The 24,261-nt window shown below is 44.9% G+C and overlaps 1 protein-coding gene across 1 annotated transcript in view; it reads right to left on the bottom strand.

The window, feature by feature from the left end:
- Positions 1-6,831: 6,831 nt before the first annotated feature.
- ILK (integrin linked kinase) overlaps positions 6,832-24,261 on the bottom strand; it is a 94,498-nt gene continuing 77,068 nt past the window's right edge. The window contains exons 10-13 of the mRNA XM_063950783.1: positions 22,869-22,990; positions 22,676-22,775; positions 10,496-10,626; positions 6,832-8,385 (exon numbers count right to left, since the gene is read on the bottom strand). Coding sequence (XP_063806853.1) covers positions 8,236-8,385; positions 10,496-10,626; positions 22,676-22,775; positions 22,869-22,990 — 503 coding nt within the window. The 3' untranslated portion in view covers positions 6,832-8,235. The remainder of the gene's footprint in view (positions 8,386-10,495; positions 10,627-22,675; positions 22,776-22,868; positions 22,991-24,261) is intronic.

The raw sequence follows: 24,261 nt of genomic DNA, 5'->3' as shown, positions 1-24,261 counted from the left end.
ATCGCGTATCCATGGTAACCAAATGACGCCGGAGTGTCACACTGCGCATGCGCTGCACGGCTAACAGCTGTGTAGTCCAACATAAACACAACCTGGCAAGTTTGAGATACAAGGCTGTCGATCATATACCTCCATCACGCCGGGGTGGTGACCGAGGGAGAAAACTATTACAACTGGAATCCCGATGGATTTTCAGGTTGGACTGTTTATCTCCTAAGGGTCTCAATGAGTCACTGGGCCTGTCACACTTCTTGTAAATTGAATATTTCCTTTAGAGTAAAAAAAATAAAAAAAATAATTTTAATTAATTTTAAATAACAGCAACTTAGGCAGCAGCTTCTAGTTTTCACCACAAGAGGGCAATATTGTCGAGATATTTATTTGCTTACCCATACAAGGCTAGTATAGTGTCTTTAACTGCAGGAATTTTAATATTTCACAAATATTTAAAATGTTGTTAGCACCAGCACTTTAAATTTTGCGTCTAGGAGATTTTACTAGAATTATTTTGTAGTCATGTATTATATATAATTTTTTTTAGCAAACTGGGCACATGAAGATAACACTGTTCACTAGTATACACTATTTTATAATGTCCTCTTCATTCATGATTGTACTGTTATTCAATGTTTTACAATGCACATTTTTGTTTTGACATATGTTGTCCCTCTTTGTTGTTACAGTGAGTTGCCATGGCAGCCGGGCCGAACGGGTGATGTCGTTTCCGGCGTGACGGGGGTCCCGCGTCGGGAGGTACCGCTGCAGTACGGCGGCCGGGCATACCAGGGAGCACACTGGAGAGGAGGTGTGTTGCCATGGCAGCCAAGCCGGACGGGTGACGTATCTTCCGGCGCGACGGGGGTCCCGCGGCCAGAAGTGCCGCTACTGAACGGCGGCCGGGCATGCCGGGGAACACACAGGAGGGTAAGATTGTCTTAATTGTTGTATGTATTTAAACACCGTTTTTTGTTCACATTTGTTGTCTGAGGAAGGGGCTAGTCCTCGAAACGTCACATTAAAGATTGCCCTGCGGGGTTTTTTCACTTAAAACCGTTTCATCAAGTCTCTGAGTGTCGTCCTCTCCAAGGTTCCATATGCTAACAGAGGTGACAAGCTCTGAAGGGAAGGCACCGGAGCAGTACTTGCGTCAGTCCGGAGTGCCGGGGTCCAATTGTTGACTGTATACATATATATATATATATATATATATATATATATACACACACACACACACACACACATACTCCTGCTATTACAATTTGTTAGGAATTATATATATATATATATATATATATATATAAACACCCACATTTCCATGAGTTTTAGACTACGAATGTTAATATCTTAGATTTCTAACCGTCTGGTCTTGTGTTTTGGTTAGCTATTGTTAATTGATTTTCTTAAACAGCTTTGGTTCCTGGCTATTGTCTCTTCTTTTGTTTTTGCCTTCAGGTGAGACAATGACAATCCAGTACTCATTGTTTTAAATAGAAACTCGGCTATCCCAGTAAACAAAGGTGTTTGCCTTCTTCATAGAATTTCAAAGCTTAGTGTAAATAAGGCCATTGTATTTTAGTCTCTGGGAGTTTTAATTTATGTGTGACTGACCTTCATGCTATTTAGAAGAAAAATCAGACAGTGTGGGATTTTTACAATATATATATATTAGATCTATGATATATCTTTGTTGCTTTTCCATGAGTACAAATTCCACTGTAATTACTCGTACCACGCTCTAATGCGCCGGACCGCGGGTGCGACCATACGCAATTTGCGGATATGTGCACGCATGGCGGAACAAGTGCACGCGCAGCGGGCATGTGTGTGGTTTGTACGTGATGTGTGTACTGCAATATTTTTCGACTTTGACACCTTCCAATGAGGACCTGTTTAAATTAATTTTCTATATCCATATGGTATATAATTTATACATGGAGGATGTTTATGAATATGGTGGCAATTGCATATTGTATTTAAATACAGCCAAAATTGCTATTGGCAATATACATTGTGAAACATAATACATAATGTCAAATTCAGTCAATAGGAATTGCTAGGCCACCTATTTCCTTTCATCATATTTTTCTGTGCCCTCTCATCGGTCTCTGGGTTTCTGGATACCGACAGTAGAAGCACACCTGATTCCTTGGACAAGCATTACTTGGTCCTCTCATCTACAATTCAATGTCCTTTGATATGATTGTGGACAGTAGAAACCATTGATGTTATGTCCATGTGAAACTTCCTTCTAGTAATATTATCTTAACTGCTACCTCATATACACAAATCCAAATCATTTTCAGAATTTTGGATTAAAAATTCCTATAGGTTTTTATATTAATGTTGAAACACACTATTTTTCGGTGGGCATTTTTTTTTTATAAATTACCTCTTTCTATAAGGGATCTCTCCTCTGCACTCTCATTGACCTGTTTTGACCTTTGGTCACCTGACAGGTTAAAAGCAGGTGCAGATCTTGGGATCTATACGTGTGCCAATACGGTTCTCTCATTGAAAATTCTATGCTATTTAGCAGATTTTCTAAAGCAGAAACCAGTCACACGTTATACATCCCTCTTCCTTCTGACTGCTATTTTCTATCATCACTTACCTGTTTAATAAAGGAAGCTATATGTATAGTAAGATCATGCAACATTGCTCTGCAAATTGAGGCCTAAGAGCCAGTAATGGAATCAAGGGCCCTTATTCCGAGTTGTTCGCTCGCAAGCTGCTTTTAGCAGCTTTACACACGCTAAGCCGCCGCCTACTGGGAGTGAATCTTAGCTTCTTAAAATTGCGAACGAAAGATTCTCAAAATTGCGAATACACACCTCTTAGCAGTTTCTGAGTAGCTTCAAACTTACTCGGCATCTGCGATCAGTTCAGTGCTTGTCGTTTCTGGTTTGACGTCACAAACACACCCAGCGTTCGGCCAGACACTCCTCCGTTTCTCCAGCCACTCCCGCGTTTTTCCCAGAAACGGTAGCGTTTTTTCGCACACACCCATAAAACGGCCTGTTTCCGCCCAGAAACACCCACTTCCTGTCAATCACATTACGATCACCAGAACGAAGAAAAGACCGTGAGTAAAATTCCTATCTGCATAGCAAATTTACTTGGCGCAGTCGCACTGCGGACATTGCGCATGCGCACTAAGCGGAAAATCGCTGCGATGCGAAAAAATTTACAGAGCGAACAACTCGGAATGAGGGCCAATGTGTCCAATCATAAATGTTTTCTGTTTCTGAGACTAGTAGATGATTATATTCGAGTCTCAATCAGTTATACTTTAATAAACTGTTACCATATATATATTCTTTGGACACACAATAATAATAATTTATTCTAGAGCACTCAACTTTGCATGAACCTGTTTATGCTATTCCTAGACATATAATAATACATTCTAGAAGCAAACAACTCTGCATAAACCTTGTTATGCTAGAACATTCCAGACATTCCAAATAGGTGTCCAAAATATTATATATCTATCCTTATAAGACTTAATAGACTATTCATTTATAATAGTAATTCAATTGTTTACAATACAACATTTAATAGGAGAGTGCCCAAGATTTTTGGTCTCATCACTATACGTTATATGTTGTTATGTCTGTGTTAGTCACTTTATTGATATAATAAATAAAAGTTAAGTTTTAAATACTTTCAAGAGTGCCCCAATAAAATAGAGTTGTCTTTCCCTCTTTCTTTGTTACCTCAGGTTTGCACTGCAGGACAGTCACTACCAGGTCCAGGCCTTGCCTTTCGGTCTCTCAACGGCACTGAGGGTGTTCACAGGGGTGATGGCAGAGATGTTGCTACAACTCCACAAGCAGGGAGTGAACATCTTTCCATACTTGGACGATCTCCTCATAATGGCTATGTCCAGAGCACAGTTAATGGAAAGCATCAGTCATACAACACGACTTCTCACGGAACATGGGTGGATTCTCAATCTGCAGAAATACCACCTAGAAACGAAGCAGAGGCTTCGGTTCCTGGTAATAATTCTGGACAAGGTGTCTCAGAAAGTGTTCCTTCCTATGGACAAGGCACAGACAATACAGACAATGGTTCGTTCCATTCTGAAGCCGACAAAATCTCGGTACATCTTTGCATATGCCTACTGGAACAGATGATGGCCTCCAACGAGGCAATTCGGTACGGTAGATTTCATACACGACCATTCCAGCTGGATCTGCTGGACAAACGGTCAGGGTCACATCTGCACATGCTCCAGATGATAGATCTTTCACCAAAAGCCAGGATTTGCCTCTTACGGTGGCTGCAGATCTCCCACCTGGTGGGGGGGGGGGTCGACACTTCAAAATTCAGGATTGGATTCTGTTGACAATGGTTGTGAGCCTCCGAGGTTGGGGTGCAGTGACCCAAGGGGCTCGGTCCCCCGGTAAGTGATTGGATCAAGAGGCCTCCCTTCCGATAAATGTTCTTGGAACTCAGGGCGATTTACAATGCCCTTCTATAAGCCTTTTCTATCCTTCAGTATCGGGCCATATAGGCGCGGTCGGAAAACCCACCAACTGTGGTGTACATGACCCGACAAGGAGGTCCAAACAGCAGAGCTGCAATGAGAGAGGTGTCCAAGATACTCCCCTGGGCTGAGCGGAATGCCAAGTGAATTTCCGCCATACTCATTCCAGGAGGAGACAATTCGGGAGCAGACTTCCTCAGCAGACATGATCTGCACCCGAGGGAATGGGGCCTCCACCCGCAAGTGTTTCAGCAAATATTTAATCGGTGGGGCTTCCCGCAACTCGACATGTTCGCTTCTTGGCTCACCAAGAAGCTTCTGCGTTCCTGTTCCAGGATGAGGGATCCACAGGCCACAGCAGTGGACGCTCTGACGCCGTCGTGGATTTACCAGTTGGTGTACTTGTTTCCTCCAATTCCTCTAATTCCCAGAGTTTTCTCGAAGGACTTAATGGTTAAGAGTTCAGGCAATTCTGATTGCCCCAGACTGGCCCAGCAGGGCCTGGTATGCAGACCTCCTAGCCTGGTCACTCAAAGGCCCCTGGCCTTTGCCAATTCAGGATGATCTTCTTACACAAGGGCCGTTAGTCTAACCAGACTTACCATGGCTACGTTTGATGGAATGGAAGTTGATTGGGAGGTTTTTGCCAGGAAAAAGATTCCGGGCAAGGTTATCTCGACTATAATCGAAAAATGGCTGTTCTCCCAGTAGTCCAGACATTCTTGAAGGGTGTCCTTCATATTCGACCCCCCTTTGTGCCTCCCACAGCGCCATGGGATCTCAATTTGGTTCTGATCTTTCTCCAATCGGATTGATTTGAACCTTTCCACAAGGTGGACATGGAGTATTGGATGGCTATCATGTTTTTGTCCTTGGCCTCTGCGAGGCGTGTTTCGGAATTAGGGGCTTTATCCTTTAAGAGTCCTTATCTGGTGTTTCATGAGGATAGAGCGAAGCTCAGAACTTGCTAGACATTCTTGCCTTAGGTGGTGTCAGCATTTCATATCAATTTGCCGATAGTGGTTCCGGTTGTCACTGGCGCACCTGTTACACCAAAGTCCTTGGACGTGGTTTGGGCTTTGGAGATATATGTCAAGAGGACAGCTCGTCTCAGTAAATCAGACTTGTTTTTTGTTCTCTATGATGCTTCAAAGATTGGTTGTCCTACTTCGAAGCAGTCTATTGCATGTTGGATCAGGGTTACGATCCAATGGGCTTACTCTTTGGTGGCTTCGCCGCTGCAGAGGTCTGATCAGGCCCACTCTCCACGGTCAGTGGGTTCTTCCTGGGCGGCTGGCCAGGGTGTCTCAACTTATGCAGGTGTCTTGCAGTTATGCCGGGCAGCTTTTTGGTCGGGTTTGAACACGTTTGTTAAGTTTTACAGGTTTGACCCCATGGCTACTGAGGACCTTCAGTTTGGTCAATCATTTTTGCAGGGGTCTCAGCACTCTCCCACCTGGTCTGGGAGCTTTGGGACTTCCCCATGGTACTAAGACTATCACAGTATATCCTAGGACGTTATAGAAAATAGGATTTTAATACCTACCGGTAAATCATTTTCTCGTAGTCCGTAGGGGATACTGGGCGCCCGCCTCTGTGCTTCGTTATTTTCCTACAAGAGTTGTTCTTGTGTGTTGGTAGCTGTGTCTGCTGTTGCTGTCCCTATTTTCAAGTTGTGGTTAGCGTTGCTATCCTCTTGTTTTGTAGTGGGCTGGTTCGTTCTCTAACCACTTTGTCTATTTTACTCCTCTCAAAGTATGTCCGTCTCCTCGGGCACAGTTTTCCTAAACTGAGTCTGCAGGAGGGGCCTAGAGGGGAGGAGCTAGCACAATCTGACGAAATTTAAAGTGCCAAGGCTCCAATGGACCCCAGCTATACCCATGGTACAAAGACCACCCCAGTATCCCCTATGGACTACGAGAAAAAGATTTACTGGTAGGTACTAAAATCCTATTTTTTAATGCTGAAAGATAAATCAGTCTATTTGTCCTTTTGGAATACTTTTGTTTCTTCTTTCAAAATAATTATATAGAATGAGATTATGGAGCAGTTATGATAGTGTGGAAACACTGTGGCGTCTGTGTCCCATACAGCCTAGGAAAACAGTGTTGGTGTTTGTTTGTGATTATAAGTCGCACCACTGACTGCTCACAGAACCTATAGTCTGCAGTACAGAAGGGATCATGTAATGTACTTATCTGTAGCCGGCAGCCTGTGCAGGAAGCCGATAACTGATAGGAGCAACTGAGGAGGAAACTGCTGCTGACATCTGACACACATACGTTATACCAGCCAGTGCTAGTGACTCCCCCCCCTGATGAAGGCAGCATAGTCTGGGATTTGTAGAATAATATTTATTAAGCTTTCACAAGGTGCGCATGATTAATTTAGATATATATAAAAAATACATTTTTTCTACTCCTGCTTAATGACAGAAGGCAACTGGAGGTGAGGAGCAGACCCTCCAAGATATAATACGTTACAGTGATATTACATATTTATACATTGGCAGAGCATTGCTATATAGAGGTGTGGAGGCAAGGTATGAGGGGGTAATTAGTACAGTACACTGCCCTAGGCACATGGCGAAAGCACCAGGGATATCATAGGCAACAACAATACAGAGCAGTGCATGTGATCCTCGGGGGCGGTCAATACAGAGCAGTACATCTGGTCCTCGGGGGCAGTCAGTACAGAGCAGTGCATTGGATCCGCGGGGGCGGTACCACTGAGCAGTGCATCTGCTCCTCGGGGGCGGTACCACTGAGCAGGGTGGTTTAGCAGAGTGTCCAGCTCTAACTATTAGAAAATCTTAAACGCTGGTTGTAGCATAAAACCCCATCGCTTCCGCTGTTCTTCATTACAGCTGACAAAGGGAATCCTACCGCTGTCTCCACTCTAGAACCATCAGTCGTCACTACCTTGTAATATACCAATTATGGTTCCAACCTTCTGAACCCTACATTAATAATCGTTCAATATATTGAAAATGGTTAGATATGGACCCCTCACGTTATGGTATAGTCCTGTTCTCCCCACCCGGAGGCCACCGTTCCAGGTACCATTCACTGCATTTGTTACCGCACTGAAATGTCATGGATCCAAGCCTCTAAATCCGCAGTGGACAGCATTTTGCAGGGGGGTACCAAGGGGCAATTGGTCCTGTTAAGGAGCCCCTGAGACATATAAAGAAAACGCTAGCATGAAATGCTCACACAGCCCAAACTAACACATCAAAATCCAATCACAGATTACCGTGCGGAACGGACGTGGTCACCGCACTGCGCCCACCGGACTGGAGCAGGGAAATGGTCAGGAGGGTCATGGAGGACCTGCCATAATATGTGGCCATCTTATGAAATGTCATGGGAAGATTAGGAACATACAGACTATGAATGTGCAGGACAACTGAATACTGGTATTATATAACACTGCTCAGTAACCTGTCCGGCATTGGACAATGGATATAGGAGTGATAGTGGAATATTCGGAATATGGCTGTTGTCCAGGTCACCATCTCGTTCTGGTACAGAAGAATGAGCCCCAGTCTCCCAGAAGGCACTTGGTGGCTTATAGCTGGAGTGACGGTTTAGACTGGGGGCAGATTGCTCTGCGTTGTGTCTGCTTTTGGCGTATGTAGCTGTGAGATGGTCTCTGCGCGTTTGGGCAGCGGTCTCTGCACGTTTGGGCAGCAGTTGTGGTTGTGTAGCATAGTCTGAACGGGACAATATAAGCAGAGGTCATCACTTCTCCTGCATCTTCTCCAGGATGGGCACAATCATGTCAAACTTGGGTCTTTTAGCAGGATCCTCGTTCATGCAAATCTTCATGAGCTTACAGATATGCGGAGAGATCCCAGGAGGAATTGTGGGTCGCAGACCTTCCAGGGACACCTACAACACACCCAAATGTAGCTCAGTATTGTATCAGTATAGCGGATCTATAACTTACCTACCACATCTGTGCTTTATATTCAGCATAACATGTGAGCTATAACCTACCTACCACATCTGTACCACATAACAGAGGTGATATATAACCTACCTACCTACCAACCACATCTGTGCTTTATAAGCAACATAACAGAGGTGAACTATAACCTACCTACCACATCTGTGCTTTATATCCAACATAACAGAGGTGAGCTATAACCTACCTACCACATCTGTGCTTTATAGCCAACATAACAGAGGTGAGCTATAACCTACCTACCACATATATGTCTTATAACCAACATAACAGGTGAGCTATAATCTACCTACCACATATATGCCTTATAACCAACATAACAGGTGAGCTATGATCTACCTACCACAAATATGCCTTATCACCAACATAACAGAGGTTATAATCTACCTACCACTTATATGCCTTATAACCAACATAACAGATGAGCTATGATCTACCTACCACATATATGCCTTATCACCAACATAACAGAGGTTATAATCTACCTACCACTTATATGCCTTATAACCAACATAACAGAGGTGAGCTATAACCAACCTACCACATATATGCCTTATAGCCAACATAACAGGTGAGCTATGATCTACCTACCACATATATGCCTTATAATCAACATAACAGAGGTGAGCTATAACCTACCTACCACATCTGTGCTTTATATCCAACATAACAGAGGTGAGTTATAACCTACCTACCACATGTCTTATAACCAACATAACAGGTGAGCTATAACCTACCTACCACATATATGCCTTATAACCAACATAACAGATAAGCTATGATCTACCTACCACATATATGCCGTATAACCAACATAACAGAGGTGAGCTATAACCTACCTACATCTGTGCTTTATAAGCAACATAACAGAGGTGAACTATAACCTACCTACCACATCTGTGCTTTATAGCCAACACAACAGAGGTGAGCTATAACCTACCTACCACATCTGTGCTTTATAGCCAACATAACAGAGGTGAGCTATAACCTACCTACCACATATATGTCTTATAACCAACATAACAGGTGAGCTATGATCTACCTACCACATATATGCCGTATAACCAACATAACAGAGGTGAGCTATAACCTACCTACATCTGTGCTTTATAAGCAACATAACAGAGGTGAACTATAACCTACCTACCACATCTGTGCTTTATAGCCAACACAACAGAGGTGAGCTATAACCTACCTACCACATCTGTGCTTTATAGCCAACATAACAGAGGTGAGCTATAACCTACCTACCACATATATGTCTTATAACCAACATAACAGGTGAGCTATGATCTACCTACCACATATATGCCTTATAACCAACATAACAGATGAGCTATGATCTACCTACCACATATATGCCTTATAACCAACATAAGAGATGAGCTATGATCTACCTACCACATATATGCCTTATAACCAACATAACAGAGGTGAGTTATATCCTACCTACCACTTATATGCCTTATAGCCAACATAACAGAGGTGAGCTATAACCAACCTACCACATATATGCCTTATAACCAACATAACAGGTGAGCTATGATCTACCTACCACATATATGCCTTATAACCAACATAACAGAGGTGAGCTATAACCTACCTACCACATCTGTGCTTTATATCCAACACAACAGAGGTGAGTTATAACCTAGACACCACATATGTCTTATAACCAACATAACAGGTGAGCTATAACCTACCTACCACATATATGCCTTATAACCATCATAACAGGTGAGCTATAACCTACCTACCACATATATGCCTTATAACCAACATAACAGATGAGCTATGATCTACCTACCACATATATGCTGTATAAACCAACATAACAGAGGTGAGCTATAACCTACCTACCACATATATGCCTTATAACCAACATAACAGAGGTGAGCTATAACCTACCTGCCACATATATGCCTTCTAACCAACATAACAGAGATGAGCTACAGTATAACCTAGCTACCACATCTGTGCTTTATATCCATCATAACATCTGTACCATATAAACAGAGGAGAGCTATAACTCACCTTCATGCCAATCTCCATGTTGGACAGGTCAGCGAAAGGAACCTCTCTAGTCACCAGCTCCCACAGCAGAACAGCGAAGCTCCACATGTCTGCAGAGCGACGATTAATGTCCTCAGGACGTTTCTGCAGAGCTGGAGAAGGATGTGTGAGGGATAAAATAAGGCTGGGGTTGATGCAGAGCTATGTACAGGGTGAGAAGCATGGAGCAGAGAATGTGACGGCAGAAAAGAACCACTCGGCCATCTAGTCTGCCCATATTTTTACCTCAAACCTTATTTGATCCCCATTTCTGTGTAAGAATATCCTTGTGTCTATCCCATGCATGTTACATTGCTCTACTGTCTTATCCTCTACCACTACACAAATAACCGACGTGTGTGGTAAAGCCCACAGAACACCGATAAAAGAAAATTCCTTTGTTTGGAGCACTCTTTTTTAAACAAATATAAATGTGTAATGATGAAATGTTGAATCTAAATTAAAACATAACCTTTATTTATCTAATTTAGACTAAAATATATGAGGGGTAATATAACTCAAATAATGTATACACAATTCCCCCAGAAAAATAATAATATTGGACATAAAATTTGTCCTTGTGGCAAAAATTTAGACAAAATCATATGTAATCATAAAATATTGAGTCTATAATTCATCTACAACTCAAAAGACAGTAATCTGTCTGTATTCCAGCCAGTAGCATACATGATATATTAACGGTCATCGAATCCTGTGGCTAGGAGAGGATATGCAAATACAATTAACATGTTCATCTGAATCCTAGTTTAAATAACACAGTTATGAAAGTTGAATTGGCACTCCTCCCCTGTGGCTACCCAACCTGCTGGCTGGGCATATCATGAAGAATATACAATATATACAATCAAGGATTAACATGGCATGATCTCCCTTTTTGCAGAGCAATATAATATTGTGCCGACCCTACATTGATAAATTTAATTGTGGTATCATGAATATCACGTGTGCATGTGACTATTCGCACATGATATCTAGGCAAGACAAATGAGACAGAATGGTAGAAAAATGGGCACTCTAGTTCACTTATCCCTTCTGCTGTCTGACCTCATCTGAGAGCGGAGGGCAGATGAGAGTGGGAGGGTGAGCTGTGTCCAGAAAAAAACGAGATGCACGAATACCTTTAATCCTCACGTGGTGTTAGGTGAACCTTGATGCCAAAAGGCATTGCAGGGTCCAAATGCGCCACTGGACAAATGATAATTGTACATATGGAAAAAATAGAAATGAGAGAAGAAGAAAGATTTGGAAATTGAAAAATCCCCCAAACAGCCTATTGAATTAGCTGATTGAGATGACCATTGAATACACACAAGTGGCCTGACAAGCTAGTTAGATGTGTTGGCAACAGTTGGCAAGATCATATTGTATAAGTTCCTGCCGCATAGTTAAATCTGCTTGAAAAAATCCCCCAAACAGCCTGATTGATTAGCTGTTTGAGATAACAATTGAATGCACACAAATGGCCTGACAAGCTAGTAAAGTGTGTTAGCAACAGTTGGCAAGATCATATTGTATACATTTCTGCCGCATAGTTAAATCTGCAAGGCAGTATCAAATTGTATGTGTACTGCCAATTATATTTCAATATAACACATGAATTAAACTGCTATTAAGTTGCCATGCAGAAGGGGAAAATTCCGAGGCCTTGCAGGATTCGGATGCGCCACCGAGCCAGAGCCTCCGTCAAAACCGGAAAAGGGAGAGAGAAGAAGGGGATACCGTTCGGCCGTTGTCCGCCGTTCAAAGCCACTTATGCCGCTGTATGCTCATGCTGCTGGTCACGGCTCCCCCTGCAGTGGGGAGCCCATGTAGCCGGATAGGACGTACGTTTCACCACAAAGGCTTGCTCACCTTGCAAGGTGAGCAAGCCTTTGTGGTGAAACGTACGTCCTATCCGGCATAAGTGGCTTTGAATGGTGGACAACGGCCGAACGGTATCCCCTTCTTCTCTCTCCCTTTTCCGGTTTTGACGCAGGCTCTGGCTCGGTGGCGCATCCGAATCCTGCAAGGCCTCGGCATCAGGGTTCGCCTAACACCACTTACGGGACCACGAGCCGCCGCCAGTTCTCTTCCTGTCTCTCACGGCACCACCCGCGGTCTCACTCTCATCTGTCCTCCGCTCTCGGATGAGGTCAGATAGCAGAAGAGATCCCCGGATAAAGTGCTCACAGTTCCTTCTCTTTCTTCGGTTCCCTTATTTTCTTTCTCCACTTTCCACAGTTAATCATTTATATTTCTCTACAAGTGGGAATTTTCCCCTTCTGCATGGCAACTTAATAGCAGTTTAATTCATGTGTTATATTGAAATATAATTGGCAGTACACATACAATTTGATACTGCCTTGCAGATTTAACTATGCGGCAGAAATGTATACAATATGATCTTGCCAACTGTTGCTAACACACTTTACTAGCTTGTCAGGCCATTTGTGTGCATTCAATTGTTATCTCAAACAGCTAATCAATCAGGCTGTTTGGGGGATTTTTTCAAGCAGATTTAACTATGCGGCAGGAACTTATACAATATGATCTTGCCAACTGTTGCCAACACATCTAACTAGCTTGTCAGGCCACTTGTGTGTATTCAATTGTCATCTCAATCAGCTAATTCAATAGGCTGTTTGGGGGATTTTTCAATTTCCAAATCTTTCTTCTTCTCTCATTTCTATTTTTTCCATATGTACAATTATCATTTGTCCAGTGGCGCATTTGGACCCTGCAATGCCTTTTGGCATCAAGGTTCACCTAACACCACGTGAGGATTAAAGGTATTCGTGCATCTCGTTTTTTTCTGGACACAGCTCACCCTCCCACTCTCATCTGCCCTCCGCTCTCAGATGAGGTCAGACAGCAGAAGGGATAAGTGAACTAGAGTGCCCATTTTTCTACCATTCTGTCTCATTTGTCTTGCCTAGATATCATGTGCGAATAGTCACATGCACACGTGATATTCATGATACCACAATTAAATTTATCAATGTAGGGTCGGCACAATATTATATTGCTCTGCAAAAAGGGAGATCATGCCATGTTAATCCTTGATTGTATATATTGTATATTCTTCATGATATGCCCAGCCAGCAGGTTGGGTAGCCACAGGGGAGGAGTGCCAATTCAACTTTCATAACTGTGTTATTTAAACTAGGATTCAGATGAACATGTTAATTGTATTTGCATATCCTCTCCTAGCCACAGGATTCGATGACCGTTAATATATCATGTATGCTACTGGCTGGAATACAGACAGATTACTGTCTTTTGAGTTGTAGATGAATTATAGACTCAATATTTTATGATTACATATGATTTTGTCTAAATTTTTGCCACAAGGACAAATTTTATGTCCAATATTATTATTTTTCTGGGGGAATTGTGTATACATTATTTGAGTTATATTACCCCTCATATATTTTAGTCTAAATTAGATAAATAAAGGTTATGTTTTAATTTAGATTCAACATTTCATCATTACACATTTATATTTGTTTAAAAAAGAGTGCTCCAAACAAAGGAATTTTCTTTTATCGGTGTTCTGTGGGCTTTACCACACACGTCGGTTATTTGTGTAGTTGTTACATTATTCCTGGAGCACATCCAACATAACGGATAGCTATCCATTGGGGTCTAATCTGTGTCAGTTGGTTTTTTCTCTGAATAATTTATCATATTGCAGTCTGGTGCGGGATATTTGCCAGTTTTTTCACTTATCCTCTACCACCTCTGCTGGGAGGCTATTCCACTTGTCCACTACCCTTTCTGTGAAGTAATTGTTCCTCACATTCCCCCTGATTCCCTCCCCCTGATAGTGACGCCTAGATCCCTTTCCTCCTCAGTAGTTCCCAGTATAGCGTCACTAATACTATATTTATCCTTTATGTCACCTGAAATAGTGACTCCTAGATCCCTTTCCTCCTCAGTAGTTCCCAGTATAGTGCCATTATTACTATATTTATCCTTTATGTCACCTGAGATAGTGACTCCTAGATACCTTTCCTCCTCAGTAGTTACCAGTATAGTGCCATTAATACTATATTTATCCTTTATGTCACCTGAGATAGTGACTCCTAGATCCCTTTCCTCCTCAGTAGTTCCCAGTATAGTGCCATTAATACTATATTTATCCTTTATGTCACCTGAAATAGTGACTCCTAGATCCCTTTCCTCCTCAGTATTTCCCAGTATAATGCCATTAATACTATATTTATCCTTTATGTCACCTGAAATAGTGACTCCTAGATCCCTTTCCTCCTCAGTAGTTTCCAGTATAGTGCCATTAATACTATATTTAGCCTTTGGATTTTTGAGAACCAAGTGCATGATTTAACATTTTTTGGCATTAAACTGTAATTGCCACACTCTTGACCATTCCTCTAGTCTACCTAGATCCACAATCATTTGTTTTACACCACATGGTGTGTCTACCCTGTTGCATACCTTTGTGTCATCTGCAAAAAGACATACTATCCCTTTAATGCCATTTGCAATGTCACCAATAAAGATTTTAAAAAGCACTGGTCCAAGTAGATTCCTGGAGTACTCCACTGGTAACATTTCCCTCCTGTGAATGCACTCCATTTACCACAACTCTCTGTTTTCTATCCTGCAACCAAGATCTTATTCATTCAATAATCCTAGTATCCAATCCCAAGCTTTCAAGTTTATTTGGCAGTCTACGATGTGGGACAGTGTCAAAAACCTTACTAAAGTCTAGGTAAGCTATATCCACGGCTCCACCTTTAACCATCACTTTAGTCACACAGTCAAAAAAAGTCAATAAGGTTTGTTTAACATGAACTCCCCCCAGTGAATCCATGCTGTTTGGGATCCTGTAATTTGAGATTATCTACAACTCTTTCTTTTAAGAGTGTTTCCATCACGGATGTAAGACTCACTGGTCTGTAGTTGTTTGCCTCTTCCTTGCTTTCACTTTTGTGCAGTGGGACTACGTTCACACTTTTCCAGTCCTCTGGAATAACTCCTGTAGCTAATGACTGGTTGAATAATTCTGTTAATGGTGCTACCAGCACATCTAAGTTCTTTTAGTATCCTTGGATGTAACTGTACGTATGAGCGGAGAAGGCAGCCAGGGGGCAGGGGTTCTGTTGTATGTACCTGGTACCAAATGTGATACAGGACACAATTCCTGTGTAACGTAGCGACGCACTCAACGCTTGGGGCAGAGCGCAGCGCCGGCATGCTCTGGGCACAGCATGGTGCTGATATTCACTCCGTTTCGGTTACTTCAGAGTACTTACAGATTACACAGAACAGAAGATGTGGCCAGGAGACATGATGGCCTAGAGGCCTATCACTATTTTCCATTTTGCTACCATGATGACAAATCCCTAGTGTGCCATTTACATGGGTAGGAAAAGTGAATATTATGGTCAGCAAGAGAGCACCCAGTGCAAGGCTTAGACATAGACTTCATAGAGAGGAGGAGGAGGAGGATGTGGCTGGTGGAAGTACCCCTGCAGAGGGTGGCTAGGGGAATATGCAGAAACAGGCGGACAGAGTATACAGCATTAGGCAGGAAGCTAGACGGAGAATAGGGTGAAGGAGACCATGCGGACAGTGGTACAGATGTGTCCTCATACACGTAGACTCAACATGCCACACGGCGCCAAAAGCCCTGTGTGCCTGAGCTGCAGCTTTCTTTATATTTTGAGTCTTATTCACATCCCATATGTAGCGAAACACCACTCTCAGTGCATCAGAGATGCCGGGCTGCGATGTTATCATGCAGGAATTAGTTTTACACAAGTACAAACTCACATGGCAACTTTTCACAAAAAATAAGAATTTACTTACCGATAATTCTATTTCTCGTAGTCCGTAGTGGATGCTGGGGACTCCGTCAGGACCATGGGGAATAGCGGCTCCGCAGGAGACAGGGCACAAAAGCAAGCTTTTAGGATCACATGGTGTGTACTGGCTCCTCCCCCCATGACCCTCCTCCAAGCCTCAGTTAGGTACTGTGCCCGGACGAGCGTACACAATAAGGAAGGATCTTGAATCCCGGGTAAGACTCATACCAGCCACACCAATCACACCGTACAACTTGTGATCTGAACCCAGTTAACAGTATGATAACAAAGAAGTAGCCTCTTAAAAAAGATGGCTCACAACAATAATAACCCGATTTTTGTAACAATAACTATGTACAAGTAATGCAGACAATCCGCACTTGGGATGGGCGCCCAGCATCCACTACGGACTACGAGAAATAGAATTATCGGTAAGTAAATTCTTATTTTCTCTAACGTCCTAGTGGATGCTGGGGACTCCGTCAGGACCATGGGGATTATACCAAAGCTCCCAAACGGGCGGGAGAGTGCGGATGACTCTGCAGCACCGAATGAGAGAACTCCAAGTCCTCTTTAGCCAGAGTATCAAATTTGTAGAATTTTACAAACGTGTTCTCCCCTGACCACGTAGCTGCTCGGCAAAGTTGTAATGCCGAGACCCCTCGGGCAGCCGCCCAAGATGAGCCCACCTTCCTTGTGGAGTGGGCTTTTACAGTTTTAGGCTGTGGCAGGCCTGCCACAGAATGTGCAAGTTGAATTGTGCTACAGATCCAACGAGCAATCGTCTGCTTAGACGCAGGAGCACCCATCTTGTTGGGTGCATACAAGATAAACAACGAGTCAGATTTTCTGACTCCAGCTGTCCTTGAAATATATATTTTCAATGCTCTGACAACGTCCAGTAACTTGGAGTCCTCCAAGTCGCTAGTAGCCGCAGGCACCACAATAGGCTGGTTCAAGTGAAAAGCCGAAACCACCTTAGGGAGAAAATGAGGACGTGTCCGCAGTTCTGCCCTGTCCGAATGGAAAATCAGATATGGGCTTTTGTACGATAAAGCCGCCAACTCTGAAACTCTCCTGGCTGAAGCCAGGGCCAATAGCATGGTTACTTTCCATGTAAGATACTTCAAATCTACCGATTTGAGAGGCTCAAACCAATGAGATTTGAGAAATTCCAAAACTACGTTTAGATCCCACGGTGCCACTGGAGGCACAATTGGGGGTTGTATATGTAGTACACCCTTGACAAAAGTTTGTACTTCAGGCACTGAAGCCAATTCTTTCTGGAAGAAGATTGATAAGGCCGAAATTTGAACTTTAATAGACCCCAATTTGAGGCCCATAGACAATCCTGCCTGCAGGAAATGTAGGAATCGACCCAATTGAAATTCTTCCGTTGGGGCCTTCTTGGCCTCACACCACGCAACATATTTTCTCCAAATGCGGTGATAATGTTGTGCGGTCACTTCCTTCCTAGCTTTAATCAAGGTAGGAATAACTTCCTCTGGAATGCCCTTTTCTTTTAGAATCCGGCGTTCAACCGCCATGCCGTCAAACGCAGTCGCGGTAAGTCTTGGAACATACAAGGTCCCTGCTGAAGCAGATCCCTTCTTAGAGGTAGAGGCCACGGATCTTCCGTGAGCATCTCTTGAAGTTCCGGATACCAAGTTCTTCTTGGCCAATCCGGAGCCACTAGTATTGTTCTTACTCCCCTTTTCCGTATAATTCTCAGTACCTTTGGTATGAGAGGCAGAGGAGGAAACACATACACTGACTGGTACACCCACGGTGTTACCAGAGCGTCCACCGCTATTGCCTGAGGGTCTCTTGACCTGGCGCAATATCTGTCCAGTTTTTTGTTGAGGCGAGACGCCATCATGTCCCCCTTTGGTTTTTCCCAATGGTTCACAATCATGTGGAAAACTTCCGGATGAAGTCCCCACTCTCCCGGGTGAAGGTCGTGTCTGCTGAGGAAGTCTGCTTCCCAGTTGTCCACTCCCGGGATGAACACTGCTGACAGTGCTATGACATGATTTTCCGCCCAGCGAAGAATCCTTGCAGCTTCTGTCATTGCTCTTCTGCTTCTCGTGCCGCCTTGTCTGTTTACGTGGGCGACTGCCGTGATGTTGTCCGACTGGATCAACACCGGCTGACCCTGAAGCAGCGGTTTCGCCAAGCTTAGAGCATTGTAGATCGCTCTTAGCTCTAGTATATTTATGTGAAGAGACGTCTCCAGGTTTGACCATACACCCTGGAAGTTTCTTCCCTGTGTGACTGCTCCCCAGCCCCGTAGGCTGGCATCCGTAGTCACCAGGACCCAGTCCTGTATGCCGAACCTGCGGCCCTCTAACAGATGGGCACTCTGCAACCACCACAGGAGAGACAACCTTGTCCTTGGTGACAGTGTTATCCGCTGATGCATGTGCAGATGCGATCCGGACCATTTGTCCAGCAGATCCCACTGAAATATTCGTGCATGGAATCTGCCGAATGGAATTGCTTCGTAAGAAGCCACCATCTTTCCCAGGACTCTTGTGCATTGATGTACTGACACATTTCCTGGTTTTAGGAGGTTCCTGACAAGTTCGGATAACTCCCTTGCTTTCTCCTCCGGGAGAAACACCTTTTTCTGAACCGTGTCCAGAATCATTCCCAGGAACAGCAGACGTGTTGTCGGGGACAATTGAGATTTTGGAAGATTCAGAATCCACCCGTGTTGTTGAAGCACTACTTGGGTTAGTGCTACACCGACTTCCAGCTGTTCTCTGGACTTTGCCCTTATCAGGAGATCGTCCAAGTAAGGGATAATTAATACGCCTTTTCTTCGTAGAAGAACCATCATTTCGGTCATTACCTTGGTAAAGACCCGAGGTGCCGTGGACAAACCAAACGGCAGCGTTTGAAACTGATAATGACAGTCTTGTATCACGAACCTGAGATACCCTTGGTGTGAGGGGTAAATTGGGACATGCAGATAAGCATCTTTTATGTCCAGGGACACCATGAAGTCCCCTTCTTCCAGATTCGCTATCACTGCTCTTAGTGACTCCATCTTGAACTTGAATTTCTGTATGTACAGGTTCAAGGATTTCAGATTTAGAATAGGTCTTACCGAACCGTCCGGCTTCGGTACCACAAATAGTGTGGAATAATACCCCTTTCCCTGTTGTAGGAGGGGTACCTTGACTATCACCTGCTGAGAATACAGCTTGTGAATGGCTTCCAATACCGTCGCCCTTTCTGAGGGAGACGTTGGTAAAGCAGACTTTAGGAAACGGCGAGGGGGAGATCTTTCGAATTCCAACATGTAACCCTGAGATACTATCTGCAGGATCCACGGGTCCACCTGTGAGCGAGCCCACTGATTGCTGAAAATCTTTAGTCGACCCCCCACCGCTCCTGAGTCCGCTTGTAAAGCCCCAGCGTCATGCTGATGGCTTTGTAGAACCCGGGGCGGGCTTCTGGTCCTGGGCAGGGGCTGCTTGCTGCCCTCTCTTACCCTTTCCTCTGCCTCGTGGCAGATAAGACTGTCCTTTTGCCCGCTTGTTTTTATAGGAGCGAAAGGACTGCGGCTGAAAAGACGGTGTCTTTTTCTGTTGGGAGGGGGTCTGAGGTAAAAAAAGTGGATTTGCCGGCAGTTGCCGTGGCCACCAGATCCGATAGACCAACCCCAAATAATTCCTCTCCTTTATATGGCAATACTTCCATATGCCTTTTGGAATCCGCATCACCTGACCACTGTCGCGTCCATAAACTTCTTCTGGCAGATATGGACATCGCACTTACTCTCGATGCCAGAGTGCAAACATCCCTCTGAGCATCTCGCATATAAAGAAACGCATCCTTTAATTGCTCTAGAGTCAATAAAATACTGTCCCTATCCAGGGTATCAATATTTTCAGTCAGGGAATCCAACCACACTACCCCAGCACTGCACATCCAGGCTGAGGCTATTGCTGGTCGGAGTATAACACCAGTATGCGTATATACTCTTCAGGGTAGTTTCCAGCCTCCTATCTGCTGGATCCTTGAGGGCGGCCGTATCTGGAGACGGCAACGCCACTTGTTTTGATAAACGTGTGAGCGCTTTATCCACCCTAGGGGGTGTTTCCCAGCGCGCCCTAACCTCTGGTGGGAAAGGGTATAATGCCAATAACTTCTTAGAAATTAGCAGTTTTCTATCTGGGTTAACCCACGCTTCATCACACATGTCATTCAATTCCTCTGATTCTGGAAAAGCTACAGGTAGTTTTTTCACCCCCACATAATACCCCTTTTTGAGGTACCTGCAGTATCAGAGATCTGCAAAGCCTCCTTCATTGCCGTGATCATATAACGTGTGGCCCTATTGGAAAATACGTTTGTTTCTTCATCGTCGACACTAGATTCATCTGTGTCGGTACCTGTGTCGACTGACTGAGGTAAGGGACGTTTTACAGCCCCTGACGGTGTCTGAGACGCCTGAGCAGGTACTAACTGGTTTTCCGGCCGTCTCATTTCGTCAACTGACTTTTGTAATGTACTAACATTATCACGTAATTCCATAATTAAAGCCATCCATTCCGGTGTCGACTCCCTAGGGGGTGACATCACCATTACCGGCAATTGCTCCGCCTCCACACCAACATCGTCCTCATACATGTCGACACACACGTACCGACACACAGCAGACACACAGGGAATGCTCTTATCGAAGACAGGACCCCACTAGCCCTTTGGGGAGACAGAGGGAGAGTTTGCCAGCACACACCAAAAGCGCTATAAAATGTATATAAACAACCCTAAAAGGTGTTGTTTTTGTTATATGCGCTTTAAATATATAAATATCGCCAAAATATGCCCCCCTTCTCTTTGTTACCCTGTTTCTGTAGTGCAGTGCAGGGGAGAGTCCTGGGAGCCTTCCTCACAGCGGAGCTGAGCAGGAAAATGGCGCTGTGTGCTGAGGAGAATAAGCCCCGCCCCCTATCCGGCGGGCTTTTCTCCCGGGTTTTGAGATATCTGGCCTGGGTTAAATACATACATATAGCCTCAATGGCTATATGTGATGTATTCTTTGCCATCAAAGGTATTAAATATTGCTGCCCAGGGCGCCCCCAGCAGCGCCCTGCACCCTCCGTGACCGTTCAGTGTGAAGTGTGTAGCAACAATGGCGCACAGCTGCAGTGCTGTGCGCTACCTTCATGAAGGCTGAAGAGCCTTCTGCCGCCTGTTTCCGGACCCTCGATCTTCAGCATCTGTAAGGGGGATCGGCGGCGCGGCTCCGGGACGAACCCCAGGGTGACCTGTGTTCCGACTCCCTCTGAAGCTATGTCCAGTAGCCTAAGACTCCAATCCATCCTGCACGCAGGTGAGTTGAAAATCTCTCCCCTAAGTCCCTCGATGCAGTGAGCCTGTTGCCAGCAGGACTCACTGAAAATAATAAACCTAAAAACTTTTTCTAAGCAGCTCTTTAGGAGAGCCACCTAGATTGCACCCTGCTCGGACGGGCACAAAAACCTAACTGAGGCTTGGAGGAGGGTCATGGGGGGAGGAGCCAGTACACACCATGTGATCCTAAAAGCTTGCTTTTGTGCCCTGTCTCCTGCGGAGCCGCTATTCCCCATGGTCCTGACGGAGTCCCCAGCATCCACTAGGACGTTAGAGAAAAGCTGCATCGCAACGCTTCTTATAGAGATTCCAACTCCAATTCCAGGAAGTCAGCAGAGGAGCAGGCGGTGTAGAGACCATGAGGACAGTGTTATATGGGGGTAGATAGGAAGACAGAAGAGGAACATGGCAGTGTAGAGACCATGAGGACAGTGTTATATGGAGGTAGATAGGAAGACAGAAGAGGAACATGGCAGTGTAGAGACCATGAGGACAGTGTTATATGGAGGAAGATAGGAAGACAGAAGAGGAACATGGCAGTGTAGAGACCATGAGGACAGTGTTATATGGAGGTAGATAGGAAGACAGAAGAGGAACATGGCAGTGTAGAGACCATGAGGACAGTGTTATATGGAGGTAGATAGGAAGACAGAAGAGGAACATGGCAGTGTAGAGACCATGAGGACAGTGTTATATGGAGGTAGATAGGAAGACAGAAGAGGAACATGGCAGTGTAGAGACCAGGAGGACAGTGTTTTACAGAGGTAGATAGGAAGACAGAAGAGGAACGGGGCGGTGTAGAGACCATGAGGACAGTGTTATACGGAGGTAGATAGGAAGACAAAAGAGGAACAGGGCAGTGTAGAGACAGGAGCATGCAGTCATGGACTGAAGGTCTGAAGAGAATAAGGAACAGGTGGAGAAAGTGCAGTGTGAGAAGTGAAGTTGGGAGAACTGTGTACGTCACCTTCTGGTGCAATCCATGCTGGGCAATACATGCGACCAGGACACTGGAAGGACAGCTTCACATCTGCCATACTGATACGGGCCGTCATATCTTCATCAATCTGTAGAGAGAATCAAAGAAAGGATGTTGAAAAAACAAGGGCGAGCGGGTATCACCAGTAGTAACGGGAAGAAGCCACATCTACATGACTCACCATGATGCTGCGGCTGTTCAGGTAATGCCGAGGAATAAGAGGCTCTAATGTGTGAAGGAACGCCATGCCACGGGCAATGTCCAGCGCAAACTTCACTGCTTGGCACTGATCCACCACCAGATCTGTGGAGACATACGGTCACATCACTACCACGTCTTCCTCAGAAATACCCCGACATGCCTCTTCACACAAACCCTATTCTCCTGCACTTTTACCAGTGTCTCCCAAAGGTGATCACATATTGCTCGCAGGACTCATCATAGCCCACCACCTAATATTGCATTTTCTCTGAACATATACCCCACAAAAGTACCTGCCACATGGCCTGAGAGACCATAAAGGAAGGACCTGGCCAACAGACATAACTATCCACCTCCAGGCCCCTTACCCACATGAACTAATACTTCTTCACAGGATGCGAATGATCTACCACTACTCCCCACGCACCACTGCTTCCTCCATTACCTCGACCCACCCCTCACTGCTTACTCCATCACTTTCTCCCCACCACCACACAGCCTCCTCCATTACGTCTCTCCACCCACCATTGCTTCCTCCAACACTGCTCACCACCCCCCACTGCTTCCTCCAACTCTTCTTCCCCCCCACAGCTTCCTCCAACACTTCTCCCTACCCCCACCACTGATTCCTCCAACACTTCTCCCCATCCCCACAACTGCTTCCTTCATTACTTCTCCTCATCCACCACAGCTTCCTCCAACACTTCTACCCACCCCCACCACTGCTTCCTCCATCACTGCTTCCTCCATCACTTCTACCCACCCCCACCACTGCTTCCTCCATCACTGCTTCCTCCATCACTTCTACCCACCCCCACCACTGCTTCCTCCATCACTTCTTCCCCACCACTGATTCCTCCAACACTTCTCCCCACCCCCACCACTGCTTCCTCCATTACTTCTCCTCATCTACCACCGGTTCCTCCAACACTTCTCCCCCTGCACCCACTGCTTCCTCCATCACTTCTTCCCACCAACCCACTGCTTCCTCCATCACTTCTCCCCACTGCTTCCTCCATCACTTCTTTCCAACCCCCACTGATTCCTCCATCACTTCTCCCCATCCCCCACTGCTTCCTTCACCACATCTTCCCACCCCCACTGCAGCCTTCATCATTTCTCCTTACCCCCCCACTGCTTCCTCCATCATTTCTCCCCACCCCCCACTGCTTCCTCCATCACTTCTTCCCACCCCCACTGTAGCCTTCATCATTTCTCCTTACCCCCCCCCACTGCTTCCTCCATCACTTCTCCCCACCACCCACTGCTTCCTTTATCATTTCTCCTTACCCTCCCGCTTCCTCCATCACTTCTCCCCACGCCACAGTTTCCCCCATCACTAGCCCCACCAAACTTTGCTTCCTCCATCACTT

This window comes from Pseudophryne corroboree, chromosome 2 (genome assembly GCF_028390025.1).
Source record: "Pseudophryne corroboree isolate aPseCor3 chromosome 2, aPseCor3.hap2, whole genome shotgun sequence".
NCBI lineage: Eukaryota > Metazoa > Chordata > Amphibia > Anura > Myobatrachidae > Pseudophryne > Pseudophryne corroboree.
The sequence above is the reverse complement of the archived record's forward strand: the minus strand, read 5'-3'. Positions and strand labels throughout refer to the sequence as shown.